Here is a 25,576-nt window from a genome sequence, read left to right as displayed (position 1 = left end):
CGCTTGTAACGCCAAGGTAGTGGGTTCGATCCCCGGGACCACCCATACACAAAAAAAAATGTATGCACGCATGACTGTAAGTCGCTTTGGATAAAAGCGTCTGCTAAATGGCATATTATATTATTATATTATTATAGAGAGGGTAGTGTGTACGGCCCAGTACATCACTGGGGCCAAGCTTCCTACCAACCAAGACCTCTATACCAGGCGGTGTCAGAGGAATGCCCTAAAAATTGCCAAAGACTCCAGCCACCCTAGTCATAGACTGTTCTCTCTGCTACTGCATGGCAAGTGGTACCGGAGCGCCAAGTCTAGGTCCAAAAGGCTTCTTAACAGCTTCTACCCCCAAGCCATAAGACTCCTGAAGAGCTAATCAAATGGCTACCCAGACTATTTGCATTGTGTCCCTCCCTCCCTTCCCCCCAACCCACCCCCTCTTTTTACACTGCTGCTAATAATAATAATAACTCTCTGTTTATTATCTATGCATAATTAGTTTACCTCTACCCACATGTACATACAGTGGGGAGAACAAGTATTTGATACATTACATTTTACATTTACGTCATTTAGCAGACGCTCTTATCCAGAGCGACTTACAGTTAGTGAATACATTTTTTATTTTATTTTTATACTGGCCCCCCGTGGGAATCGAACCCATAACCCTGGCATTGCAAACGCCATGCTCTATCAACTGAGCTACATCCCTGCCGGCCATTCCCTCCCCTACCCCAGACGACGCTGGGCCAATTGTGCACCGCCCATGAGTCTCCTGGTCGCGGCCGGCTGCGACAGAGCCTGGATTCGAACCAGGATCTCTAGTGGCACAGTTAGCACTGCGATGCAGTGCCTTAGACCACTGCGCCACTCAGGAGACATACACTGCCGATTTTGCAGGTTTTGCTACTAACAAAGCATGTAGAGGTCTGTAATTTTTATCATATGTACACTTCAACTGTGAGAGACGGAATCTAAAACAAAAATCCAGAAAATCACATTGTATGATTTTTAAGTAATTAATTTGCATTTTATTGCATGACATAAGTATTTGATCACCTACCAACCAGTAAGAATTCCGGCTCTTACAGACCTGTTAAGTTTTTCTTTAAGGAGCCCTCCTGTTCTCCACTCATTACCTGTATTAACTGCACCTGTTTGAACTCGTTACCTGTATAAAAGACACCTGTCCACACACTCAATCAAACAGACTCCAACCTCTCCACAATGGCCAAGACCAGAGAGCTGCGTAAGGACATCAGGGATAAAATTGTAGACCTGCACAAGGCTGGGATGGGCTACAGGACAATAGGCAAGCAGCTTGGTGAGAAGGCAACAATGGTTGGCGCAATTATTAGAAAATGGAAGAAGTTCAAGATGACGGTCAATCACCCTCGGTCTGGGGCTCCATGCAAGATCTCACCTCGTGGGGCATCAATGATCATGAGGAAGGTGAGGGATCAGCCCAGAACTACACGGCAGGACCTGGTCAATGACCTGAAGAGAGCTGGGACCACAGTCTCAAAGAAAACCATTAGTAACACACTACGCCGTCATGGATTAAAATCCTGCAGCGCACGCAAGGTCCCCCTGCTCAAGCCAGCGCATGTCCAGGCCCGTCTGAAGTTTGCCAATGACCATCTGGATGATCCAGAGGAGGAATGGGAGAAGGTCATGTGGTCTGATGAGACAAAAATTGAGCTTTTTGGTCTAAACTCCACTCGCCGTGTTTGGAGGAAGAAGAAGGATGAGTACAACCCCAAGAACACCATCCCAACCGTGAAGCATGGAGGTGGAAACATCATTCTTTGGGGATGCTTTTCTGCAAAGGGGACAGGACGACTGTACCGTATTGAGGGGAGGATGGATGGGGCCATGTATCACGAGATCTTGGCCAACAACCTCCTTCCCTCAGTAAGAACATTGAAGATGGGTCGTGGCTGGGTCTTCCAGCATGACAACGACCCGAAACACACAGTCAGGGCAACTAAGGAGTGGCTCCGTAAGAAGCATCTCAAGGTCCTGGAGTGGCCTAGCCAGTCTCCAGACCTGAACCCAATAGAAAATCTTTGGAGGGAGCTGAAAGTCCGTATTGCCCAGCGACAGCCCCGAAACCTGAAGGATCTGGAGAAGGTCTGTATGGAGGAGTGGGCCAAAATCCCTGCTGCAGTGTGTGCAAACCTGGTCAAGACCTACAGGAAACGTATGATCTCTGTAATTGCAAACAAAGGTTTCTGTACCAAATTTTAAGTTCTGCTTTTCTGATATACTTATGTCATGCAATAAAATGCAAATGAATTACTTAAAAATCATACAATGTGATTTTCTGGATTTTTGTTTTAGATTCCGTCTCTCACAGTTGAAGTGTACCTATGATAAAAATTACAGACCTCTACATGCTTTGTAAGTAGGAAAACCTGCAAAATCGGCAGTGTATCAAATACTTGTTCTCCCCACTGTATATACAACATTGATGCCCTTAATTTAGCAGGCGCTATAGACTGATCAGTTGGAAAAAGTGATGAGCTACTTTCTGCACACGCCACGGTCAGTGTAAACCGGAGTGACTTGACAACGCTGGCCAACCAAGATGTAGCTACAAACAAAACTAAGTTAAATGGTTCCAGTCTACCGTGAAGTGTTCATCCGTGTATACGGGTAAGAGTCTAGCTTCATTTTCAGATATTATACGTAAAAAATGGTCAGAAATTCATTTTCACTGCAAGTTAAAGCATACTGTTAGTTAGCTAGCGAACGTTAGCTTGCTGGCTTGCTAGCTAACGTTACGTGTATGATCTATGTAGTAATATTATTAGAATCAGAAATCCATTTGCATTGCTATTTATAGCCTAATGTTAGCTAGCTAACATTAAACCTAGTTGTTAGCTTTTGCTACATGGAGATTCATACTACAGCTATGACAACGTTTATATTGGTAGTAGTATGAGTTGGGATTATGCTGGTTCATTGTTTAGCTAGATAGCTAGCTACATGTCTAAACAAAAGACTCCACTTTGCCAGATGATTACATGACCCATCAAGTTAGCCACGTGTGTCTGGGGGCGATTATGGACGTCTATTGTATTTCATGAATATGTGTACAAGTCTAGACAATAGTGACCCATCCACATAGCTAGATGTGGCTGGGGGGTGGTTATAGCATTTCCTTCACATGACCCATCAATTTAGATAAGTGTGACAGGTAAGTGTCATCTAATAATGATAAAAGATTTGTATTTGGTCACTTTGTTTTTGATATTGCTACTATGCAAGTAACCATTTCAATGTACCGTTCACACCTTCTGCATCTTGTCCATGTGACAAATAAACTTAGATTTTATTTGATATAGTGTGTTTACTAGAGACGGTAATGTGAAGAACAACACGACCTGCACCAAAGTCAGATCAGGATATAGGCCAAGGATTAGATAAAGTGTATTTTTACCTGGAGTTTCTCCTTATTGTAGGCAACTACTTTTACCACTTTAAGTCTTGAAATCTTTGGTTGTTTACTAAACTACACTCTCTGTTTAGCACATGGCCTAACGTGAATCCTTAAAGAGATGGGTGGGGCTAAGGCCCTACTCTGTCTCAGGTGTACTCCGCAACACAATATGGCCAGAATACACAACAGAAGTTTCAGTTTGCTCAGTACTATCAATACCGGGATGATGTGGGGCTTAAGAGTGATCATACCACCCAAGTTGCGAACCAGGTTCTTGGAACAGCTCCATGTAGGACATTTCGGAGTCGTTAAGATGAAGTCAATCCGCAGAAGTTTTGTATGGTGGCCAGGAATAGATCAGCAGATTGAGCAGCTTGCCATGCGTTGCTCTGGATGTCAACATGTAAAGAAGATGCCAAAAGCAGCAACGCTTCACCCATAGGAATGGCCTGCATCGCCATGGCAAAGCATCCACATAGCCTTTGCGGGACCTTTCGTGGGCACAACATTCGTTGTGATTGTTGACGCGTGTTCAAAGTGGCCAGACGTACAAAGCCTGAAGAATGCACTACGAGCTATGATGGATGAACGCATCACACAAAACCAAAAGTTGGAAGTAGATGAAACTGTCATCCACCGCAGAAGCCTCGGTGCCAGAACGGCTGATAACCTAAAACACATTGAAATGGCGTTAGGTTAGTGGAGGAGTGACGGAGAGAGTTCTGGGCACATTCGGCCCATGGCAAGAACACTGACCACTCCCCTGGCCGGTCTTGGCAGTAGGACCACAGGAACCTACCCACATCCTGATTCACCCGTTCCACCTGCCCATTTGACTCGGGGTGAAAACCAGAGGTCAGGCTGGTCGTTGTGGACCGCTTTTCCAAAGCCTGCCGCCTCCTTCCTCTGTCTGGTCTCCCCACGGCCCTGCAGACTGCGGAGGCCCTGTTTACACACGTCTTCTGGCACTACGGGGTGCCAGAGGAAATAGTGTCTGACCGAGACCCCCAGAAGTTCCATGAACGCCTTCCAGACCCTGGATGCGAACTGGGGACTCCAGTCAGACACTATGTCCTCTTGCACCCCATAGTGCCGAAAGACATGTGTAAACAGGGCCTCCGCAGTCTGCAGGGCTGTGGGGAGACCGGTGCAGAGGAAGGAGGCGGCAGGCTTTGGAAAAGCGGTCCACAACGACCAAGATGGTGGTGTTACCTTGAGAGAGGGGAAGATCAGTAAGGAAGTCAATACACAAGTGGGACCATGGCCATTGTGGAACTGGTAAGGGCTGTAACTTACACGCTGGGAAGTGCCTAGGTGCCTTACTCTGGGCGCACACCGAGCAGGAGGAGACAATGCACAATGCAGGAGGGCTGGAGTATGGGGGTGTTGTCTATGGGCCTCTCCTCTGTGTCGTACAGCCGTGACAGTGTGGCTGCCGTCACGTTCTTCGTACCCGGGATGTAAGATAGTGTCAAATCAAATCGGGTGAAGAATAGGGCCCACCTGGCCTGGCGAGGGTTCAGCCTCCTTCGCTGCTCGGATGTACTCCAGGTTACAGTGGTCAGTCCAGACGAGGAAAAGGTGTTTCGCTCCTCGAGCCACAGTCAGGGCTCGGACAACAGCCAACAGCTCCCGATCACCAACATCGTAGTTCTGCTCCGCCGGGTTGAGCTTCTTGGAGAAGAAGGCACAGGGGCAGAGCTTGGGTGGCGTGCCCGAGCGTTGAGATAAGACAACGCCTATCCCTACCTCAGACGCATCCACCTCCACTACGAACGGTAGTGATGGATCGGGATGGGCCAGTGCCGGGGCCTCCATTTCAGCCTGCGACAGGGGATATACTTGACTCCTGGGAGGCACAGCGTCTACCCGGAGGTTTATCGCCCAATCCCCCGCCCCGATAAGGTGGTAATTTGGTGGCCTGCGTTTTGAAAAACGCATGAGCCAAATCGAGGTTTCGGGGGGAATGCGCACGGTGGAGGTAGTGTCTGGACTTTCCACCATGGTTGCACCAACGGAAACATCTAGACACCTACCCTGACACTCTCGTGACCACCCCGTGAGAACCCTCTGCAGCCATGAAAAGGTGGGGTTGTGTAGTGCTAACCAGGAAAGAGTGCCTTGCAAAAGTATTCATCCCCCTTGACGTTTTTCCTATTTTGTTGCATTACAACCTGTAATTTAAATGGATTTTTATTTGGATTTCATGTGATGGACATAAACCAAATAGTCCAAATTGGTGAAGTGAAAAAAATAAGTTGTTTAAAAAAATTCTAAAAAATAAATAACGGAAAAGTGGTGCGTGCATATGTTTTCACCCCCTTTGCTATGAAGCCCCTAAATAAGATCTGGTGCAACCAATTACCTTCAGAAGTCACATAATTAGTTAAATAAAGTCCACCTGTGTGCAATCTAAGTGTCACATGATCTGTCACATGATATCAGTATATTTACACCTGTTCTGAAAGGCCCCAGAGTCTGCAACACCACTAAGCAAGGGGCACCACCAAGCTAGCGGCACCATGAACCCAAGGAGCTCTCCAAACAGGTCAGGGACAAAGTTGTGTAGAAGTACAGATCAGTACAGTAAAAAAAAATATCTGCCTGCCGCCTACAGACCCAAAAGAACGCCGACAACAGCGGGGGGGTAGGACGAGCAGGCCCCTTCCAGGATGTCCTCTAGAAGCCAGCAGGTTGTCCAACCGGATGGCCATGTCCACCAGTTGATCGAACGACAACGTGGTGCCCCGGTAGGCTAGCTCCCTTCGGACGTCCTCTCGTAGATTGCACCGGAAGTGGTCGATGAGGGCCTGTTTGTTCCACCCAGACCCAGCCACTAGAGTACAAAACTCCAGGGCGAAGTCCTGCGTGGTCCTCGTCCACTGCCTCAGGTGGACCAGTCGCTCGCCCGCCTCTCTACCTTAGGGGCGGGTGATCGAAGACGGCCCGAAAGAGGCGAGCAAACTCCCTGAAGTTGTCCAATGCGGCTCCTCCTTCACTCCAGACCACGTTGGCCCACTCCAGGGCTTTCCCTGAGAGGCAGGAGACGAGGGCGGACACCTTCTCCCGCTCCGATGGAGCCGGGCTGATGGTCGAGAAGTATAAATCCATTTGTAGGAGGAATCGCTGGCAGAGGGCAGCTGTCCCGTCAAAATCCTGCGGTCGAGATATATGAATCCCTCTGGGTGCTGGGGTGTGGTTGGCTGGATCCGGTCGCTCAGCTGGTCCCGAAAGGGTCCTCTCCTCTCCAGGCATTGGATGACCTGGAGAACCCGATCCAACGCTTCTCCCAAGCTGGTTAGCATAGTCGAATGTTCCTGGACCCGTGGCACGACTCCAGGCAGGTGCTCCTCTCCTGCTGACTCCAAGTTTGGGTGTGTGATTCTGTGATAAGGTGATTTTGAAGTAGTCAGGCGCAGAAGGGTAAATCCCAAAATAACAGGATTTATTCTGAACCACAGAGTTATGCAGTAATGCGTAAAAACACTCCAGTGCGCAAAACAGGTGCACTGGAAAATACAAGGCACACAGGAAAATATTCCTGGCGATACAAAATACACGGTTCTCCACCGAGCTTCTCTCTTCTCCACAATAAACAATCACACACAAAGACAAGGGGGCAGAGGGAACACTTATACAGGTACTGATGAGGGGATATGAACCAGGTGTGTGTAATAAACAAAATAAACAAATGGAATGATGAGATGAGGAGCGGCGGTGGCTAGAAAGCCGGTGACGATGAACGCCGAAGCCTGCCCGAACAAGGAAAGGAGGTAGCCTCGGAGGAAGTCGTGAAAGACGGTAATGTGAAGAACAACATGACCTGCACCAAAGTCAAATTAGGATATAACGTTAGGCCACCAAGACGGTGTCCAAGTTCTACAATTCTCCGGTAGAATGCCCTGCTTTTATTTAATCACACTCACAATTGTAAGCTATGTTCTGTAATTAGCTCGTCTTTAACTTGTAAATAATGTTCTTGTTGTGAGTTTATTTTTCTGTAATAATGAATACAAATTAGCTAAAGTTAAGATGTTATCAGCTATATGGTCATTATTTGAACTGACTAGCCAGCGACCTTAACATTAGCTAACTAACAAGCTAGAAACAAAAGATCTGCCGAAGTGCCCTTGAGCAACCCTAATTGCTCCTGTAAGTCGCTCTGGATAAGAGCGTCTGCTAAATGACTAAAATATAATGTAAATGTAAATACATTTTGTTTAATTTTATTCATAAGAATCTTTAGTGGTGCCAGTAATTTTGACACCTATCTTTTTTTAGATTATTTTTTACTTGTTAAACAAAATCTAATGTTTCTGATAAATTGTATTAGTATAAAATTAGATATTTTTCAAATGTTTTGACCATCCAATATATCTTGGTATTTCTATTATTTATTTTGCTCATCTTTATCACTAATACATTTAGAGGTGACTGTATAGGTTCTTGCCTGTACTTGTTTTGTATTTTTTTGTATTTGTCTGTGTGTCTTTGAGTGTGTGTTCACGTGTGTTTGTTTACATGTGATGCGTCCTACCTGTCGAAACTCCTCACAGACCAGGGTGAAGACCCAGAAGTAGAGAACAAACTCTAAGGTGGATGGGCCGTGAGGGGGCGGGGGCTTGAAGTCCAACAATAGGATATAAGCAAACAGGCCAAGGAACAGGAAGTACATTAGCACGTTGCCTAGGAACGAGGTGACGGGCGCAAACCAAAACTCCCGCCAGCGCAGCAGTACGAAGGGCCTCTTGGGATTGGAGGAGGGGGCACTTTTCAGATTGGCCCTTAGAGCAGCATATTCCTCGACATCCTTTTCCCTGAGAGGACAAGAATGGGAATAATTACTTAGTGTGTGTGCATGGATGAGTATGTGCGTGCGTGTGTGTTTACGTTTGCATGATGTCGGAGAGGGAGAACATAGTGGCATCTCCTCCGTCCAGACTCTCTGTGTCTCGACCATGAGGCACCTCCTCCGACTTCACCTCTTCCTCATGTTCCCTGAGAGAGAGAGAGAGAGAGAGAGAGAGAGAGAGAGAGAGAGAGAGATTGAGAAATAAATTAAAGACCGACAGACAGTTTCACCACCAGCTTCCAATTTCTCAAATTCACCCTGTATGAGGAAAATAAGGAACGCTCCACATATAAAAAATGTGATAGAGAGAAGATAGCCTGTGAAGGGGAAGCAAAGAGGAAAATAAGTCAGCATTTCGAATTGAAAATTTGAACGATATTGTAAGATGGTGGTGAAAGAAAAGTGTATTACTTTTTTTTACCTTAATTTTACCATGGAAGACATATTGAGACCTAGGTCTCTTTTTCAAATGTGCCCTGCACAATATAACACAAATATACACCAAATATACATATGTGACCTGTTTCAGGACGCTAGGCATATGTCGCACATCACTACTTCACAGGAGAGGCATTTGAACTTATTTTTGTTGTTGTTGTTGATCAAAATTCCTTCTGGAACATGTGCCTTTCATGTGCCTTAATAACAAACTTCTATGCCATCTGTAAATACGAATAAAATTGTTAAAATAACGAGCCTAATTGGTTTAGCCACAGAAAAAGACAAGAACTTTCCGGCTATCCATGATTGGCTGAGATAATGGCTGGGCTGGACATGCCGAGAGATGAGTTCGGTTTGGTCTGACATGTAGCATGCTTCAGACTATAACATGAGCTGCTCAGTATGTGTAGATAATCCCAGCTACAACTGCTTTTTAAAAGATACAGTGGGGAGAACAAGTATTTGATACACTGCCAATTTTGCAGGTTTTCCTACTTACAAAGCATGTAGTGGTCTGTAATTTTTGTTATAGGTACACTTCAACTGTGAGAAACGGAATCTAAAACAAAAATCCAGAAAATCACATTGTATGATTTTTAAGTAATTCATTTGCATTTTATTGCATGACATAAGTATTTGATCACCTACCAACCAGTAAGAATTCCAGCTCTCACAGACCTGTTAGTTTTTCTTTAAGAAGCCCTCCTGTTCTCCACTCATTACCTGTATTAACTGCACCTGTTTGAACTCGTTACCTGTATAAAAGACACCTGTCCACACACTCAATCAAACAGACTCCAACCTCTCCACAATGGCCAAGACCAGAGAGCTGTGTAAGGACATCAGGGATAAAATTGTAGACCTGCACAAGGCTGGGATGGGCTACAGGACAATAGGCAAGCAGCTTGGTGAGAAGGCAACAACTGTTGGCGCAATTATTAGAAAATGGAAGAAGTTCAAGATGACGGTCAATCACCCTCGGTCTGGGGCTCCATGCAAGATCTCACCTCATGGGGCATCAATGATCATGAGGAAGGTGAGGGATCAGCCCAGAACTACACGGCAGGACCTGGTCAATGACCTGAAGAGAGCTGGGACCACAGTCTCAAAGAAAACCATTAGTAACACACTACGTCGTCATGGATTAAAATCCTGCAGCGCACGCTAGGTCCCCCTGCTCAAGCAAGCGCATGTCCAGGCCCATCTGAAGTTTGCCAATGACCATCTGGATGATCCAGAGGAGGAATGGGAGAAGGTCATGTGGTCTGATGAGACAAAAATAGAGCTTTTTGGTCTAAACTCCACTCGCCGTGTTTGGAGGAAGAAGAAGGATGAGTACAACCCCAAGAACACCATCCCAACCAAGAAGCATGGAGGTGGAAACATCATTCTTTGGGGATGCTTTTCTGCAAAGGGGACAGGACGATTGCACCATATTGAGGGGAGGATGGATGGGGCCATGTATCGCGAGATCTTGGCCAACAACCTCCTTCCCTCAGTAAGAGCATTGAAGATGGGTCGTGGCTGGGTCTTCCAGCATGACAACGACCCGAAACACACAGTCAGGGCAACTAAGGAGTGGCTCCGTAAGAAGCATCTCAAGGTCCTGGAGTGGCCTAGCCAGTCTACAGACCTGAACCCAATAGAAAATCTTTGGAGGGAGCTGAAAGTCCGTATTGCCCAGCGACAGCCCCGAAACCTGAAGGATCTGGAGAAGGTCTGTATGGAGGAGTGGGCCAAAATCCCTGCTGCAGTGTGTGCAGGCCTGGTCAAGACCTACAGGAAACGTATGATCTCTGTAATTGCAAACAAAGGTTTCTGTACCAAATATTAAGTTCTGCTTTTCTGATGTATCAAATACTTATGTCATGCAATAAAATGCAAATTAATTACTTAAAAATCATACAATGTGATTTTCTGGATTTTTGTTTTAGATTCCGTCTCTCACAATTGAAGTGTACCTATGATACAAATTACAGACCTCTACATGCTTTGTAAGTAGGAAAACCTGCAAAATCGGCAGTGTATCAAATACTTGTTCTCCCCACTGTATAACGTTAGCCATAGAGAACTGCAAGAGTGTTGCTACTGCTCTCAACAACATTGCTGCCCTGAATTTAGTAGGCGCTATCGACATAGATCAGTGGGAAAAAGTTGTGATGGATTACATTCTGCACACGGTCAGTGTAAACCGGAGTGACTTGACACAACACGGCCCAAACAAGCTGTCCAAACAAAATGGAAATTACACCAGGGGTTCCGACTTGCAGTGAAGCATTCATCCATGTACAGTGTACGGGTAAGAGTCTAGCTACATTTTAAGATATTATACGTTTCTAATTTTGTCAAAGTCATTTTCATTGCAAGTTAAAGCATACTGTTAGCTAGTTAGAAAACGTTAGCTTGCTGTCTCGCTAGCTAATGGTACGTGCATGATCTGTGTAGTAATATTATTAGCATCTCAGAAAATACATTTCCATTGCTAGTTATAGCCTAACATTGAACCTAGTTGGTTAGCTTTAGCTACAGTGAGGGAAAAAAGTATTTGATCCCCTGCTGATTTTGTACGTTTGCCCACTGACAAAGACATGATCCGTCTATAATTTTAATGGTAGGTTTATTTGAACAGTGAGAGACAGAATAACAACAACAAAATCCAGAAAAACGCATGTCAAAAATGTTATAAATTGATTTGCTTTTTAATGAGGGAAATTAATATTTGACCGCTCTGCAAAACATGACTTAGTACTTGGTGGCAAAACCCTTGTTGGCAATCACAGAGGTCAGACGTTTCTTGTAGTTGGCCACCAGGTTTGCACACATCTCAGGAGGGATTTTGTTCCACTCCTCTTTGCAGATCTTCTCCAAGTCGTTAAGGTTTCGAGGCTGGCGTTTGGCAACTCGAACCTTCAGCTCCCTCCACAGATTTTCTATGGGATTAAGGTCTGGAGACTGGCTAGGCCACTCCAGGACCTTAATGTGCTTCTTCTTGAGCCACTGCTTTGTTGCCTTGGCCGTGTGTTTTGGGTCATTGTCATGCTGGAATACCCATCCACGACCCATTTTCAATGCCCTGGCTGAGGGAAGGAGGTTCTCACCCAAGATTTGACGGTACATGGCCCCGTCCATCGTCCCTTTGATGCCGTGAAGTTGTCCTGTCCCCTTAGCAGAAAAACACCCCCAAAGCATAATGTTTCCACCTCCATGTTTGACGGTGGGGATGGTGTTCTTGGGGTCATAGGCAGCATTCCTCCTCCTCCAAACACGGCGAGTTGAGTTGATGCCAAAGAGCTCCATTTTGGTCTCATATGACCACAACACTTTCACCCAGTTCTCCTCTGAATCATTCAGATTTTCATTGGCAAACTTCAGACGGGCATGTATGTGTGCTTTCTTGAGCAGGGGGACCTTGCAGGCGCTACAGGATTTCAGTCCTTCACGGCATAGTGTGTTACCAATTGTTTTCTTGGTGACTATGGTCCCAGCTGCCTTGAGATAATTGACAAGATCCTCCCGTGTAATTCTGGGCTGATTCCTCACCGTTCTCATGATCATTGCAACTCCACAAGGTGAGATCTTGCATGGAGCCCCAGGCCGAGGGAGATTGACAGGTCTTTTGTGTTTCTTCCATTTGCGAATAATCACACCAACTGTTGTCACCTTCTCACCAAGCTGCTTGGCGATGGTCTTGTAGCCCATTCCAGCCTTGTGTAGGTCTACAATCTTGTCCCTGAGCTCTTTGGTCTTGGCCATGGTGGAGAGTTTGAAATCTGATTGATTGATTGCTTCTGTGGACAGGTGTCTTTTATACAGGTAACAAGCTGAGATTAGGAGCACTCCCTTTAAGAGTGTGCTCCTAATCTCAGCTCGCTACCTGTATAAAAGACACCTGGGAGCCAGAAATCTTTCTGATTGAGAGGGGGTCAAATACTTATTTCCCTCATTAAAATGCAAATCAATTTATAACATTTTTGACATGCGTTTTTCTGGATTGTGTTGTTGTTATTCTGTCTCTCACTGTTTAAATAAACCTACCATTAAAATTATAGACTGATAATTTCTTTGTCAGTGGGCAAACGTACAAAATCAGCAGGGGATCAAATACTTTATTCCTTCACTGTCCCTGCCGATTCATACTACAGCATTTCATGCATGGTGGCTAGCTATGACAATCTGTTTGTATTGCTAGTAGTATGGGTTGGGATGATGGTTCATTGTTTAGCTAGCTAGCTAGCTACATGTCTAAACAAAAGACTCCACTTCGCCAGATGATTACATGACCAATCAAGTTAGCCAGGTGTGTCTGGGGGTGACTACGGCCATCTATTGTATTTCATGAACATGTGTACATGTCTAGACAATAGTGACCCATCCACTTAGCTAGATGTGGTTATCATTTATCATTTAGACAAGTGTGTCTGGGTAAGCATCAACTAATAATTATAAAATATTTTTATCTGGACACTTTCTATTTTTGATATTGCTACTATGCATATATGCAAGTAACCATTTCACTTTACCATTTACACCTTCTGTATCCTGTGCATGTGACAAACTTTGATTTTATTTGATATAGTGTGTGTTTACCAGAGACAGTAATGTGAAGAACAACATGACATGCACCAAAGTCAGATTAGGATATAGGTATTTTTACCTGTTGTTTTTCCTTATTGTAGTGTACTTTCACCACTTTTAGTCTTGAAATCTTTGGTTGCTTACTACACTACCTTACTCACTCTGTTTAGCATATGGCCTCACATGTGAATCCTTAAAAAGAAGGGTGGGGCTAAGACTTAAGGTGTGAAAGATGCTGAATAGGTGTAGACAAAGAGCTCTCCAGTAGGTGTACCAAACATTCAAGGGCAATTTTCTCAAAAGTGGGGTTACAAGTTTATCAACTTTCAAAGCAGAATTACTATCCCATTGTTCCTCAACTGCAGTGTATGATATACCATTTTGTAGCTCTGAGTCTCTGCTTTTATCCAAATGTATGTGGACACCTGCTCGTCGAACATCTCATTCCAAAATCATGGGCATTAATAGGGAGTTGGTCCCCCCTTTGCTGCTATAACAGCCTCCACTCTTCTGAGAAGGCTAGATGTTGGAACATTGCTGTGGGGACTTGCTTCCATTCAGCCACAAGAGCATTAGTGAGGTCGGGCACTGATGTTGGGCGATTAGGCCTGGCTCGCAGTCGGCGTTCCAATTCATCCCAAAGGTATTCGATGAGGTTAAGGTCATGGCTCTGTGCAAGCCAGTCAAGTTCTTCCACACCGATCTTGACAAACCATTTCTGTATGGACCTCACTTTGTGCACGGGCCATTGTCATGCTGAAACAGGAAAGGCCCTTCCCCAAACTGTTGCCACAAAGTTGGAAGCACAGAATCGTCTAGAATGTCATTGTATGCTGTAGCATTAAGATTTCCCTTCACTGGAACTAAGGGGCCTAGCCCAAATCATGAAAAACAGCCCCAGACCATTATTCCTCCTCTGCTTCAGCACTCAGCGGTCCCATTCTGTGAGCTTGTGTGGCCTACCACTTCGCAGCTGAGCCTTTGTTGCTCCTAGACGTTTGCACTTCACAATAACAGCTCTTACAGTTGACTAGGGCAGCTGTAGCAGGGCAGAAATGTAATGCACTGACTTGTTGGAAAGGTGGCATCCTATGACGGTGCCACGTTGAAAGTCACTGAGCCCGTCAGGAACGGGTTCTACTGCCAAAGTTTGTCTATGGAGATTGCATGGCGGTGCTTTATTTTATACACCTCTCAGGAACGGGTGTGGCTGAACGAGCCGAATCCACTAATTTGAAGGGGTGTCCACACAACTTTGTATATATTGTGTATGAACACATAAATACTGGATGTTTTGAACTGTTATTATGGTGACATTTGACACAATTACAATCATGGTCTTGAATTAGACTCGCATTTTTCCGGTCTCTGCCTTGACTCTGACTCGATTTACTCTAGTGCTTTTGCAGATATGACTGTAGTATACTATAGTATTTACAGTTTACTATAGTATAAATACTGTGGTAAAATGTTTTTTGTATATACTATAGTAATTACTGTAGTGTTTTTGTTTAATATCTTTTTTTTTGCAGACTGTGCTTTTGTTGTTGCGGACATTACTGTAGTATTTACTATAGTAGTCTACATTATACTACAACATTCTATAGTAAGTACTACACATGATCAAGGGATACTACAGTGTGTAGTACTGTATATAGAATTCTATAGTAAACTGTATAATTTTTTCATGTGGGCAGCCAATCTTCTCTGTATTTTAATGCTTATTATGCATAATATGTAACTTTTTGGGCGACCTGCCCAAATTCACATAGAAATGTGAATTATAGATCTGTCATTCTCATTGAAAGCAAGTCTAAGAAGCGGTAGATCTGATTTTATGTGTACTATTTCTATGCTTCCCGTTCTTAAGTTTTGTTTTTTCTTATTTTACTTTTGGTTTTGTACACCAGTTTCAAACAGCTGAAAATACAATATTTTTGGATAATTAAAATATATTTCACAGCAGTTTAGATGGTACAATGATTCTCTACACTATAAATTGCTTGTTTTGTCACATAAACTGAAATTAGGCTAAGTATTATAATTTTTTCAACCAGGAAATGGAGGAGCGATTTCTGCATATTGCACCTTTAATGGATTGGAAATTCTCAGACAGACAGACAGACACTAACCTGAAGCTGATAAGGTTGGTGTAGATGAGGGGGGGTAAGAAGAAGGTGAGGACCAGTTTCCAGACCTTCGTGCTCCTCTTCATGTCTCCCCACCAGATCTGAGACAGCAGAGACTGCCAGAGGAAGAGGTAGGAGCAGAGTTGATCCTGAGAAACTTCAATTAACCACCCTCCATGTTCTAACACACACACTCTGGAAATCTAAGGGGCTGGTTAGTTTTATAAAGATTAATGTGAACACAGATCACACGCACACACAGATTATTAAATGTTGTATCTTTAACTCTGCATTGTTGGAAAAGGACCCGTAAGCATTTCACTGTTAGTCTACACCTGTTGTTTACGAAGCATGTGACACATTTGATTTGATTCAAGATTCACACACACGTTTGCACGCACACAAAGCACACACGCACACACAAACACACACACCTTGACCTCTGACCCCTGAGTTTAGTACAGACCTGCACGCCATCGTGGCTGAAGAAGTGGCGTGCGTCGGCTGAGGTGGCCATCTGCAGACAGGTAGCTCCGCCCCACACCGGAGACTTCCTTATAAGGAGGGTGAAAGAGCGGCTCTCACTGCTCTGGTAGCACTCACTGAACACGTCTAGAGAGAGAGGAAACAGGTCACAGGTTTTCACATAAGGTTTCCCATTAGGAGTGTGGATTGGTTTGCTTCAGTCCTAATCTTAAAGGCATTGAGTGTGAAAGCATTGCAAATGGTCCCAGACTGGGATGACGTCCAGCAGACTTTCAGAACAGGTGGTCCCTTACGGTCTGATGCGGACCCGCTACCAGGTATTATGGTTAACTTCACTCTCAAAATATAAGCTGCACACATGTATGCATAACAGAGTTGATAACCACTACATTGACATCCTCACAGTACAAACACACAGCCAGAATAAGGCTAACCCACCATGGGCCAAGTTCTCAAACTTCTGGGCTAGCACATTCATAGAGAGCTTGGTCTCTGTCTCACTCTCCAGTTTAGACAGCTCTCTCAGAATCTTACAGCCTGTCAGAGCACTGTGGACAGACTCCCCTGCCTGGAGGAGAGAAGGAGAGGAGAGAGAGAGAGAGAGAAAGACAGAAGGGGATATAAAAGGGGAAGAGATCAATGCTAAAATGCATCTGTCCATTCGTTAATTAATGAATTTTTCTACAGATTAGTTTAACTTCAAGCATTTACAGTGAGGGAAAAAATACGTATTTCCCTCATTAAAATGCAAATCAATTTATAAAGTAAACCTACCATTAAAATTATAGACTGATACTCTTTTGTCAGTGGGCAAACGTACAAAATCAGCAGGGGATCAAATACTTTTGTCCCTCACTGTACATTTACATTTTAGTCATTTAGCAGACACTCTGATCCAGAGCGACTTACAGTTAGTGCATTTATCTTAAGATAGATAGGTGGGACAAAGTGTATTTAAGATACACTTTGAAGAGGTAGGGTTTCATATGTTTTCGGAAGATGGACAGGGTTTCACCATTGGGGTGCCAGGACAGAGAAGAGCTTGGACTGGGCTGAGCGGGAGCTGCCCTCCCATAGGGATGGGAGGGTCAAGTGACCAGAGGTGGCAGAACGGAGTGCTCGGGTTGGGGTGTTGGGTTTGAGCATAGCCTGAAGGTAGGGAAGGGCAGTTCCTTTTGCTGCTCCATAGGCAAGCACCATGGTTTGTAGTGGATGTGGGCTTCAACTGGAAGCCAGTGGAGTGTGTGGAGGAGTGGGGTGACATGGGAGAACTTGGGAAGGTTGAACACCAGGCGGGCTGCAGCATTCTGGATAAGTTGCAGGGGTCTGATGGCACAAGCTGGGAGCCCAGCCAACAGCGAGTTGCAGTAATCCAGATGGGAGATGACAAGCACCTGGATTAGGACCTGTGCCGCTTCCTGTGTGAGGTAGGTTCGTACTCTACGGATGTTGTAGAGCATTAACCTGCAGGAGCGAGTCACTGCTTTTATGTTTGTAGAGAACGACAGGGTGTTGTCCAGTGTCACGCCAAGGTTCTTTGCACTCTGGGAGGGGGACACCGTGGAGTTGTCAACTGTGATGGAGAGGTCTTGGAGCAGGCAGGCCTTCCCTGGGAGGAAAAGCAACTCTGTCTTGTCGAGGTTGAGCTTGAGGTGGTGGGCCAACATCCAAGCTGAGATATCTGCCAGGCACTCAGAGATTCGTGTCGCCATCTGGGTGTCAGAAGGGGGGAAGGAGAAAAGTAGATGAGTGACAGCCGCATAGCAATGATAGGAGAGACCATGTGAGGATATGACAGAACCGAGTAACTTGGTGTATAGAGAGAAGAGGAGCGGGCCAAGGACTGAGACCTGGGGGACACCAGTAGTGAGAGTACGTGGTGTAGACACAGATACTCTCCACATCACATGCCAGGTAGGATGCAATCCAAGAGTGTGCAGAGACACCCAGCCCTGAGAGGGTGGAGAGGAGGATCTGATGGTTCACAGTGTCGAAGGCAGTGGCTAGATCTAGGAGGATGAGAACAGAGTAGAGAGAGTCAGCTTTGGCAGTGCAGAGAGCCTCCGTGACACAGAGATGAGCAGTCTCGGTTGAGTGACCCGTCTTGAAGCCTGACTGGTTAGGATCGTTCTGAGAGAGATAGCTCAGAGACAGTACGCTCAAGTGTTTTGGAAAGAAAAGAAAGAACGGATACCGGTCTATAGTTTTTGACGCCAGAGGAGTTGAGGTGTTGGTTTCTTGAGGAGGGTAGCGACTTGGGCCATTTGGAAGTCAGAGTGGACACAGCCAGCGTTCAAGGATGAGTTGATGAGGGAAGTGAGGAATGGGAGAAGGTCTCCAGAGATGGTCTGGAGAAGGGAGGAAGGGATGGGGTCTAGCGGGCAGGTTGTCGGGCGGCCTGACACCACTAGTCGCAGTATTTCATCTGGAGAGAGAGGGGAGAAAGAGCTCAAGGCATAGGGTAGTTCTGTGTGAGTGGGACCAGTGGATTCAATAGGCTGATTGAATGAAGAGTGGATGCCTTCAACCTTCTTTTAAAAGTGGTTGACAAAGTCGTCTGCAGAGAGGGAGGAGGGAGGGGGTGGAGGATTAAGGAGGGAGGAAAAGGTGGAGAATAGTTTCCTAGGGTTAGAGGCAGAAGCTTGACATTTAGAGTGATAGAAAGTGGCTTTAGCAGTGGATACCGAGGAAGAGAAGGTAGATAAGGAGGAGTGAAAGGATGATAGGTCCTCCAGAAGTTTAGTTTGGATCCATTTTTGCTCAGCTGCCCGCAGCCCTGTTCTGTAAGCTCTTAATGAGGCACTTAGCCACGGAGCAGGAGGGGAGGACCAAGCTGGCCGGGAGGAAAGAGGACAGTGCGAGTCATAGGATGCATAAAGGGTGGAGAGTAGGGTTGAAGAGGCAGAATCAGGAGACAGGAGGGAAAAGAGATTTAGCAGAAGGGAGAGATGACAGGATAAAGGAGGAGAGAGTATTGGGAGATAGAGTGCGAAGATTGCGATGGCACATGGCCATCTGGGTAGGGGCTGAGTGGCTAGGGTTGGAGGAAAGGGAGAAAGAAAAGGAAACAAAGTAGTGATCAGATACCTGGAGGGGGTTGCAGTGAGATTAGTAGGTGAACAGTCTCTAGTAAAGATGAGGTCAAGCATATTGCCTGCCTTGTGAGTGGGGGGGACTGGAAAAGGGTGAGGTTAAAAGAGGCAAGCAGGGGAAAGAGACAGCTGGAAATGAATGAATCGAAGGCAGACGTCGGGAGGTTGAAGTTCGAAGAGCCATCGTCAGGAAATGAGCTTATCAAGGTGTCAATAGATGACAACAATGTTAAGCTTGAGTGGACAAGTGACAGTATGGAATTCAAATGAGGAGATGGACAGGTGAGAGAGGGAGAAAATAGAAAATCTCCATTTAGGAGAAATGAGCAGCCCTGTGCCACCACCACGACGACCAGATGCTCTCGGACTATGAGACAAAACGTAGTAAGATGAAGAGAGAGTAGCAGTGTTCTTGGGGTGATCCATGTCAGGGCCAAAAAGTCAAGGGACTGAAGGGCAGCATAGGCTGAGATTAACTCTGCGTTCTTGACCGCCATCGGCAGTTCCAAACACTGCCAGAGACAAGGAATTCCACATGGGTTGTGAGCACTAAATTAGAAGGGTTGCAGCCAAGGGGTGGGGAGTGTCTGTAAAGCCTACAGGGAGAGGAGTGAACTGGAATAGAAAACACACACACATAGTTGGCAAAGCTACAAAAGAGCAAAATGAGATCATCTGAAAATAACTAGGTAAGATATTCAAGTGAGAGAGTGGTGTGGAGCCTTCCTCTCTTTCCTTCCTCAAATAATTCCACAGAACAACTCTGCAGAACCGTCTTTGTTTCGGCGATGGTCTTAGTTTTGCGACGAGACAGCCGCTAACGCGGGCGCCGCTGAGAAGAACAAGGGAGACTGAAGTACTAATAATATTTTCTAATTGCATTGCAAAGGTGAAGAGCACATCTCCCGGTAATAATTGCTGATTGCCTAGGAGAGGAGAAACCAATACAGCCACTGACTACTACAGAAGATAGCCCTATTTGGAAAAAAACCAAGTCCATATTATGGGAAGAACAGCTCAAATAAGCAAAGAGAAATGACATTACTTTTGAGTGGTACTGTATATACTGTATTCTATTCTACTGTATTTTAGTCATTGCCACTCCGACATTGCTCGTCCTAATATTTATATTCTTTTACTTTTAGATTTGTGTGTATTGTTGTGAATTGTTAGATACTACTGCACTGTTGGAGCTAGGAACACAAGCATTTCGCTACACCCGCAATAACATCTGCTAAATATGTGTATGTGACCAATTAAATTTGATTTGAACAATCATCAAATCAAATGTTATTTGTCACATGTGCCGAATGCCAGTGAAATGCTTACTTACAAGCCCTTAACCAACAATGCAGTTTTAAGAAAGAATACCCCCAAAATTACACCAAAAAAAATACAATATAAAATAATAAGAAATAAAAGTAACAAATAATTACATTTACGTCATTTAGCAGACGCTCTTATCCAGAGCGACTTACATTATTATTATTTTTTTCATACCCCCTGTGGGAATCGAACCCACAACCCTGGCGTTGCAAACGCCATGCTCTATCAACTGAGCTACATCCCTGCCGGCCATTCCCTCCCCTACCCTGGACGACGCTGGGCCAATTGCGCGCCGCCCCATGGGTCTCCCGGTCACGGCCGGCTACGACAGAGCCTGGATTCGAACCAGGATCGCTAGTGGCACAGCTAGCACTGCGATGCAGTGCCTTAGACCACTGCGCCACTCAGGAGACATAAAGAGCAGCAGTAAAAATAACAATAACGAGGCTATATACAGAGGGTACCGGTACTGAGTCGATGTGCGGGGGCACCGGTTAGTCGAGGTAATACATGTAGAGTTATTAAAGTGACTATGCATAGATAATAAACAGAGAGTAGCAGCAGCGTTCAGGAGTCTTATGGCTTGGGGGTAGAAGCTGTTAAGAAGACTTTTGGACCTAGACTTAGCACTCCGGTACCGCTTGCTGTGCGGTTGCAGAGAGAACAGTCTATGATTAGGGTGGCTGGAGTCTTTGAAAATGTTAATAGCAGTCAGCAGTTCACACACCAAGTAGGCTATTGGGAAGACATGCAGCACTTAAAGTAGATAGCCCTAGCTAGCAAAAAGACAGCACTAGACAACAGATAGACACAAATTATACTTTAAGATATCAGGAGTCTTCTAGCTATAGAATGAAGCACCCATTAGAGAGTCATTGTTCTCATTGTCATTACAGCTGCCTGTTCCCATACATTATTAACTGACTCACCTGCTCATATTAAGTTTAAATAAAAAAATTAAATAAAAAAATTACCATCTCCCAGAAGTAGACAGCCATCTCGCTGCGGTTCTGCAGCACAGCCCAGATGAACAGAGAGGCCCACGGATAGAGACAGCTCTGCTCCCTGTACGAACAATCCCCCAGCAACAACTTATTCACTTGCTGAGAGGGGAGAGAGATATATAGAGCGAGAGATCGAGAGAGTGAATACAGCTTGGTTAGCACAGCAGTCACAGTTACATTCTATGGCAAGTAATGCAGTTGTATAACCTAAGCAGTGTTGATAATTCAACTATATTGGTGGAGTGGAGTCTACTCTATAACATGAATAAGTAGGCCTAGTTCACTGGACCTTGGCATTGAGAACAGATGCATTTGTAATTCATGGACCCTGGTCAAAAGCAGTGCACTACACACTTAGAAAAAAGGGTTCTAACATAGTTATTTGCGGAGGGATAGGGTTCTACCAATAACTGTTTTCATTTTAAGAACACTTTTTGGAAACGGAGGATTCTTTGTGAGGCTAGGGTTTCAACCTAGAACCTATTTTTGAAGAAAGGGTTCTTTGATGATTCCAGAAAAACGCATGTCAAAAATGTTATAAATTGATTTGCATTTTAATGAGGGAAATAAGTATTTGACCCCCTCTCAATCAGAAGGATTTCTGGCTCCCAGGTGTCTTTTATATAGGTAACGAGCTGAGATTAGGAGCACACTCTTAAAGGGAGTGCTCCTAATCTCAGCTTGTTACCTGTATAAAAGACACTTGTCCACAGAAGCAATCAATCAATCAGATTTCAAACTCTCCACCATGGCCAAGACCAAAGAGCTCTCCAAGGATGTCAGGGACAAGATTGTAGACCTACACAAGGCTGGAATGGGCTACAAGACCATCGCCAAGCAGCTTGGTGAGAAGGTGACAACAGTTGGTGTGATTATTCGCAAATGGAAGAAACACAAAAGACCTGTCAATCTCCCTCGGCCTGGGGCTCCATGCAAGAACTCACCTCGTGGAGTTGCAATGATCATGAGAACGGTGAGGAATCAGCCCAGAACTACACGGGAGGATCTTGTCAATGATCTCAAGGCAGCTGGGACCATAGTCACCAAGAAAACAATTGGTAACACACTACGCCGTGAAGGACTGAAATCCTGCAGCGCCTGCAAGGTCCCCCTGCTCAAGAAAGCACATATAAATGCCCGTCTGAAGTTTGCCAATGAACATCTGAATGATTCAGAGGAGAACTGGGTGAAAGTGTTGTGGTCATATGAGACCAAAATGGAGCTCTTTGGCATCAACTCAACTCGCTGTGTTTGGAGGAGGAGGAATGCTGCCTATGACCCCAAGAACACCATCCCCACCGTCAAACATGGAGGTGGAAACATTATGCTTTGGGCGTGTTTTTCTGCTAAGGGGACAGGACAACTTCACGGCATCAAAGGGACGATGGACAGGGCCATGTACCGTCAAATCTTGGGTGAGAACCTCCTTCCCTCAGCCAGGGCATTGAAAATGGGTCGTGGATGGGTATTCCAGCATGACAATGACCCAAAACACACGGCCAAGGCAACAAAGGAGTGGCTCAAGAAGAAGCACATTAAGGTCCTGGAGTGGCCTACCCAGTCTCCAGACCTTAATCCCATAGAAAATCTGTGGAGGCAGCTGAAGGTTCGAGTTGCCAAACGTCAGCCTCGAAACCTTAACGACTTGGAGAAGATCTGCAAAGAGGTGTGGGACAAAATCCCTCCTGAGATGTGTGCACACCTGGTGGCCAACTACAAGAAACGTCTGACCTCTGTGATTGCCAACAAAGGTTTTGCCACCAAGTACTAAGTCATGTTTTGCAGAGGGGTCAAATACTTATTTCCCTCATAAAAATGCAAATCAATTTATAACATTTTTGACATGCGTTTTTTTTTCAGGATTTTTGTTGTTGTTATTCTGTCTCTCACTGTTCAAATAAACCTACCATTAAAATTATAGACTGATCATTTCTTTGTCAGTGGGCAAACGTACAAAATCAGCAGGGGATCAAATACTTTTTTCCCTCACTGTACATACATACACATACATACACACATACACATACATATAAATACATATACATATCCTTTTTATATAGGATATATTTCCCTTTCCTACCCTTCAACCCCCACTACCCCTTCCCCAATTGGAGCAAACCAGTGAACAACAACGCCCAGGCCTCCACCTCCAGCCCACACACACTACACACATTTTATGGACACAGCCAATTCCACAACAATTCTACCTTGCCTGCCTGCCTCCACTCCTGAACCTCCTCCACCCTCAACCTCCCCGACCACCCCCATGACGTCCACCCGGCCTGCCTCTACACGCCACATCCTCCCAACTTGGATTATTGTTAGTGTTATTTGTATTGTAATTTGTATTTGTTCTGATATTTATTTATTTTAAATTGTGACATTTTACTGCATTGTTGAGGAGCATTTCACTGCACCCGCTATAATATCTGCTAAACGTGTATGCGACCATTACACTTTGATTAAATTGTTTTATAAAAGGCGATAAATGCATGCTATGCTTTATTATAAAGGTGATTGTTTTGGTTTCCAGGTTCCCACCTAATTGCTATCACCAATCGAACCATGTCAGAATCAGATTAGTGATACAAATCTCATAATTAATGCTGCCTTCAAAGGTTGATCATTATTTAATGCCAATAGATTAGGGACAAACTAACAGTTGAAACAGTTGCTCAATACAATGCATCGTACTTTAAGCCAATTTTGTGTGGTTCTTGGTCCCCCCTTGGCTCCCATTAAAACAAATCCTGGAAACTCCCCTGAACATTTCTTGTGTTGATTTAGGAGTTAAATTAGCTTAACACTTAGTGGTGTAAAAGAACCCCAGTATTGGTGTCAATAACCAGAGTTGAGTGTGATTGTGTCATTTTTACTCTGTGTAGAGTAAAACACTCAAAACCAGTACCATCATTATCATATTTCCCAGCACGCTCTTTGGCAGGTTGATTTTCAGAATTGTTTGTTTCAGTATCTGTGTTTTTGCATGTCCATTGATTGCTTGGTTAATCTTATGCTACACAAATATAAATAACACACATTTTTCTAAACTAGTCCAATCTGTTAGTAGTTAAGACTTATTGCACCTGTTACTGAGATGGCTGTTCCAGTTTAGATGATTTAGGTAGTCTCATTGATTATTCTTCCCTACCATGGCAGTCATCCTAAATGCAGGTTGCGGGTGATTCCAGTTGCTGGATATCCTCGCTCTGGCTGAATTCCAATAAGAATTACACATCACTTTGCAAGCCAGCATAATGTGACTTGTAAACCAGGAGCTTCAGACCACTTTATTAGGGTATAACTAGGCCATCAAAGAAAGGTCTTATGATATATGCAATATCTTGTCATAAAGAGTTTAATTTATTTTTTACATTTGTTTATCCAATTTTACCCCATTTTCTCCCCAATTTGGTGCTATCCAATTGTGTCTTTACGACCTTGTTTCATTGCGGCAACTCCCCAATGGCTCGGTAGTATCAGGACATGCTCTGCCAAGCAGTGCTGCTTCTTATACGCAACGCTCGCTAACCCGGATGTCAGCCGCCCCAATGTCTCGGAGGCAAACACGGTGAAACTGACGACCGCTGTTCTCGGTAGAACCATTTATAAGTTCTAGGAATAACCCTTCATAGAGGGTTCTACCTTTGCACCAAAAAGTGTTCCCTTATGGAGACAAGCCGAAGAACCCTATATGGTTCTACTTAGCACCTTTTTTTCTAAGTGTATAGGGTTGGGGTATTCAACGCTTACCCTACGAGGTCCGGAGCCTGTTGGTTTTCTGTTCTACCAATAGAAAATGGTTCTACCTGATAATTAATTGCACCAGGTCTAAATCAGTCCCTGATTAGAGGGGAACCATTTATTTAAAAAGCAGTGGAACTAGCTTCAAGGTCCAGAGTTGAGTTTGAGGGGTATAGTGGAAAGAGTGCAGCTATGGTAGCCACTACCTTCATTGCTCTCCTGGTGCTGGTGCTCTGGTCCAAACCCAGAAGGCTGTAGTAGAAGGGCTCACACACATCTCCCAGGATGTCCCATAGAAGCCGTGACACCTTGAGCGAGAGGCGAGAGGAAGTCACATAGAACTGAGATGATTAAATAGTTAAAGCAGATTATCAAACAAAACACCTACATTCGATCAACTGAGTTACAACTCCACGCACAGCGAATTACGCCATACCTTCCCTTTGACCCCTCCTATTTTATCAATTGACCAATCAATTGATTTT

The 25,576-nt window shown here is 44.8% G+C and overlaps 1 protein-coding gene across 2 annotated transcripts in view; it reads right to left on the bottom strand.

Moving 5' to 3' along the window:
- Window positions 1-25,576, bottom strand: part of LOC311104340 (transient receptor potential cation channel subfamily M member 4-like) — a 102,587-nt gene that overhangs the window by 35,078 nt on the left and 41,933 nt on the right. For both annotated transcript variants that reach the window (XM_084146153.1, XM_084146154.1), the window contains 7 exons: window positions 25,298-25,399; window positions 21,318-21,446; window positions 16,364-16,493; window positions 15,906-16,051; window positions 15,443-15,555; window positions 8,333-8,440; window positions 7,980-8,259 (listed from right to left, as the gene is read on the bottom strand). In XM_084146153.1, the coding sequence (XP_084002279.1) occupies window positions 7,980-8,259; window positions 8,333-8,440; window positions 15,443-15,555; window positions 15,906-16,051; window positions 16,364-16,493; window positions 21,318-21,446; window positions 25,298-25,399 (1,008 nt within the window). The remainder of the gene's footprint in view (window positions 1-7,979; window positions 8,260-8,332; window positions 8,441-15,442; window positions 15,556-15,905; window positions 16,052-16,363; window positions 16,494-21,317; window positions 21,447-25,297; window positions 25,400-25,576) is intronic.

This window comes from Coregonus lavaretus (genome assembly GCF_964263955.1).
Source record: "Coregonus lavaretus genome assembly, chromosome: 28".
Lineage (NCBI taxonomy): Eukaryota > Metazoa > Chordata > Actinopteri > Salmoniformes > Salmonidae > Coregonus > Coregonus lavaretus.
Note: the sequence above shows the minus strand (reverse complement) of the source record. Positions and strands in the feature narration are given on the sequence as shown.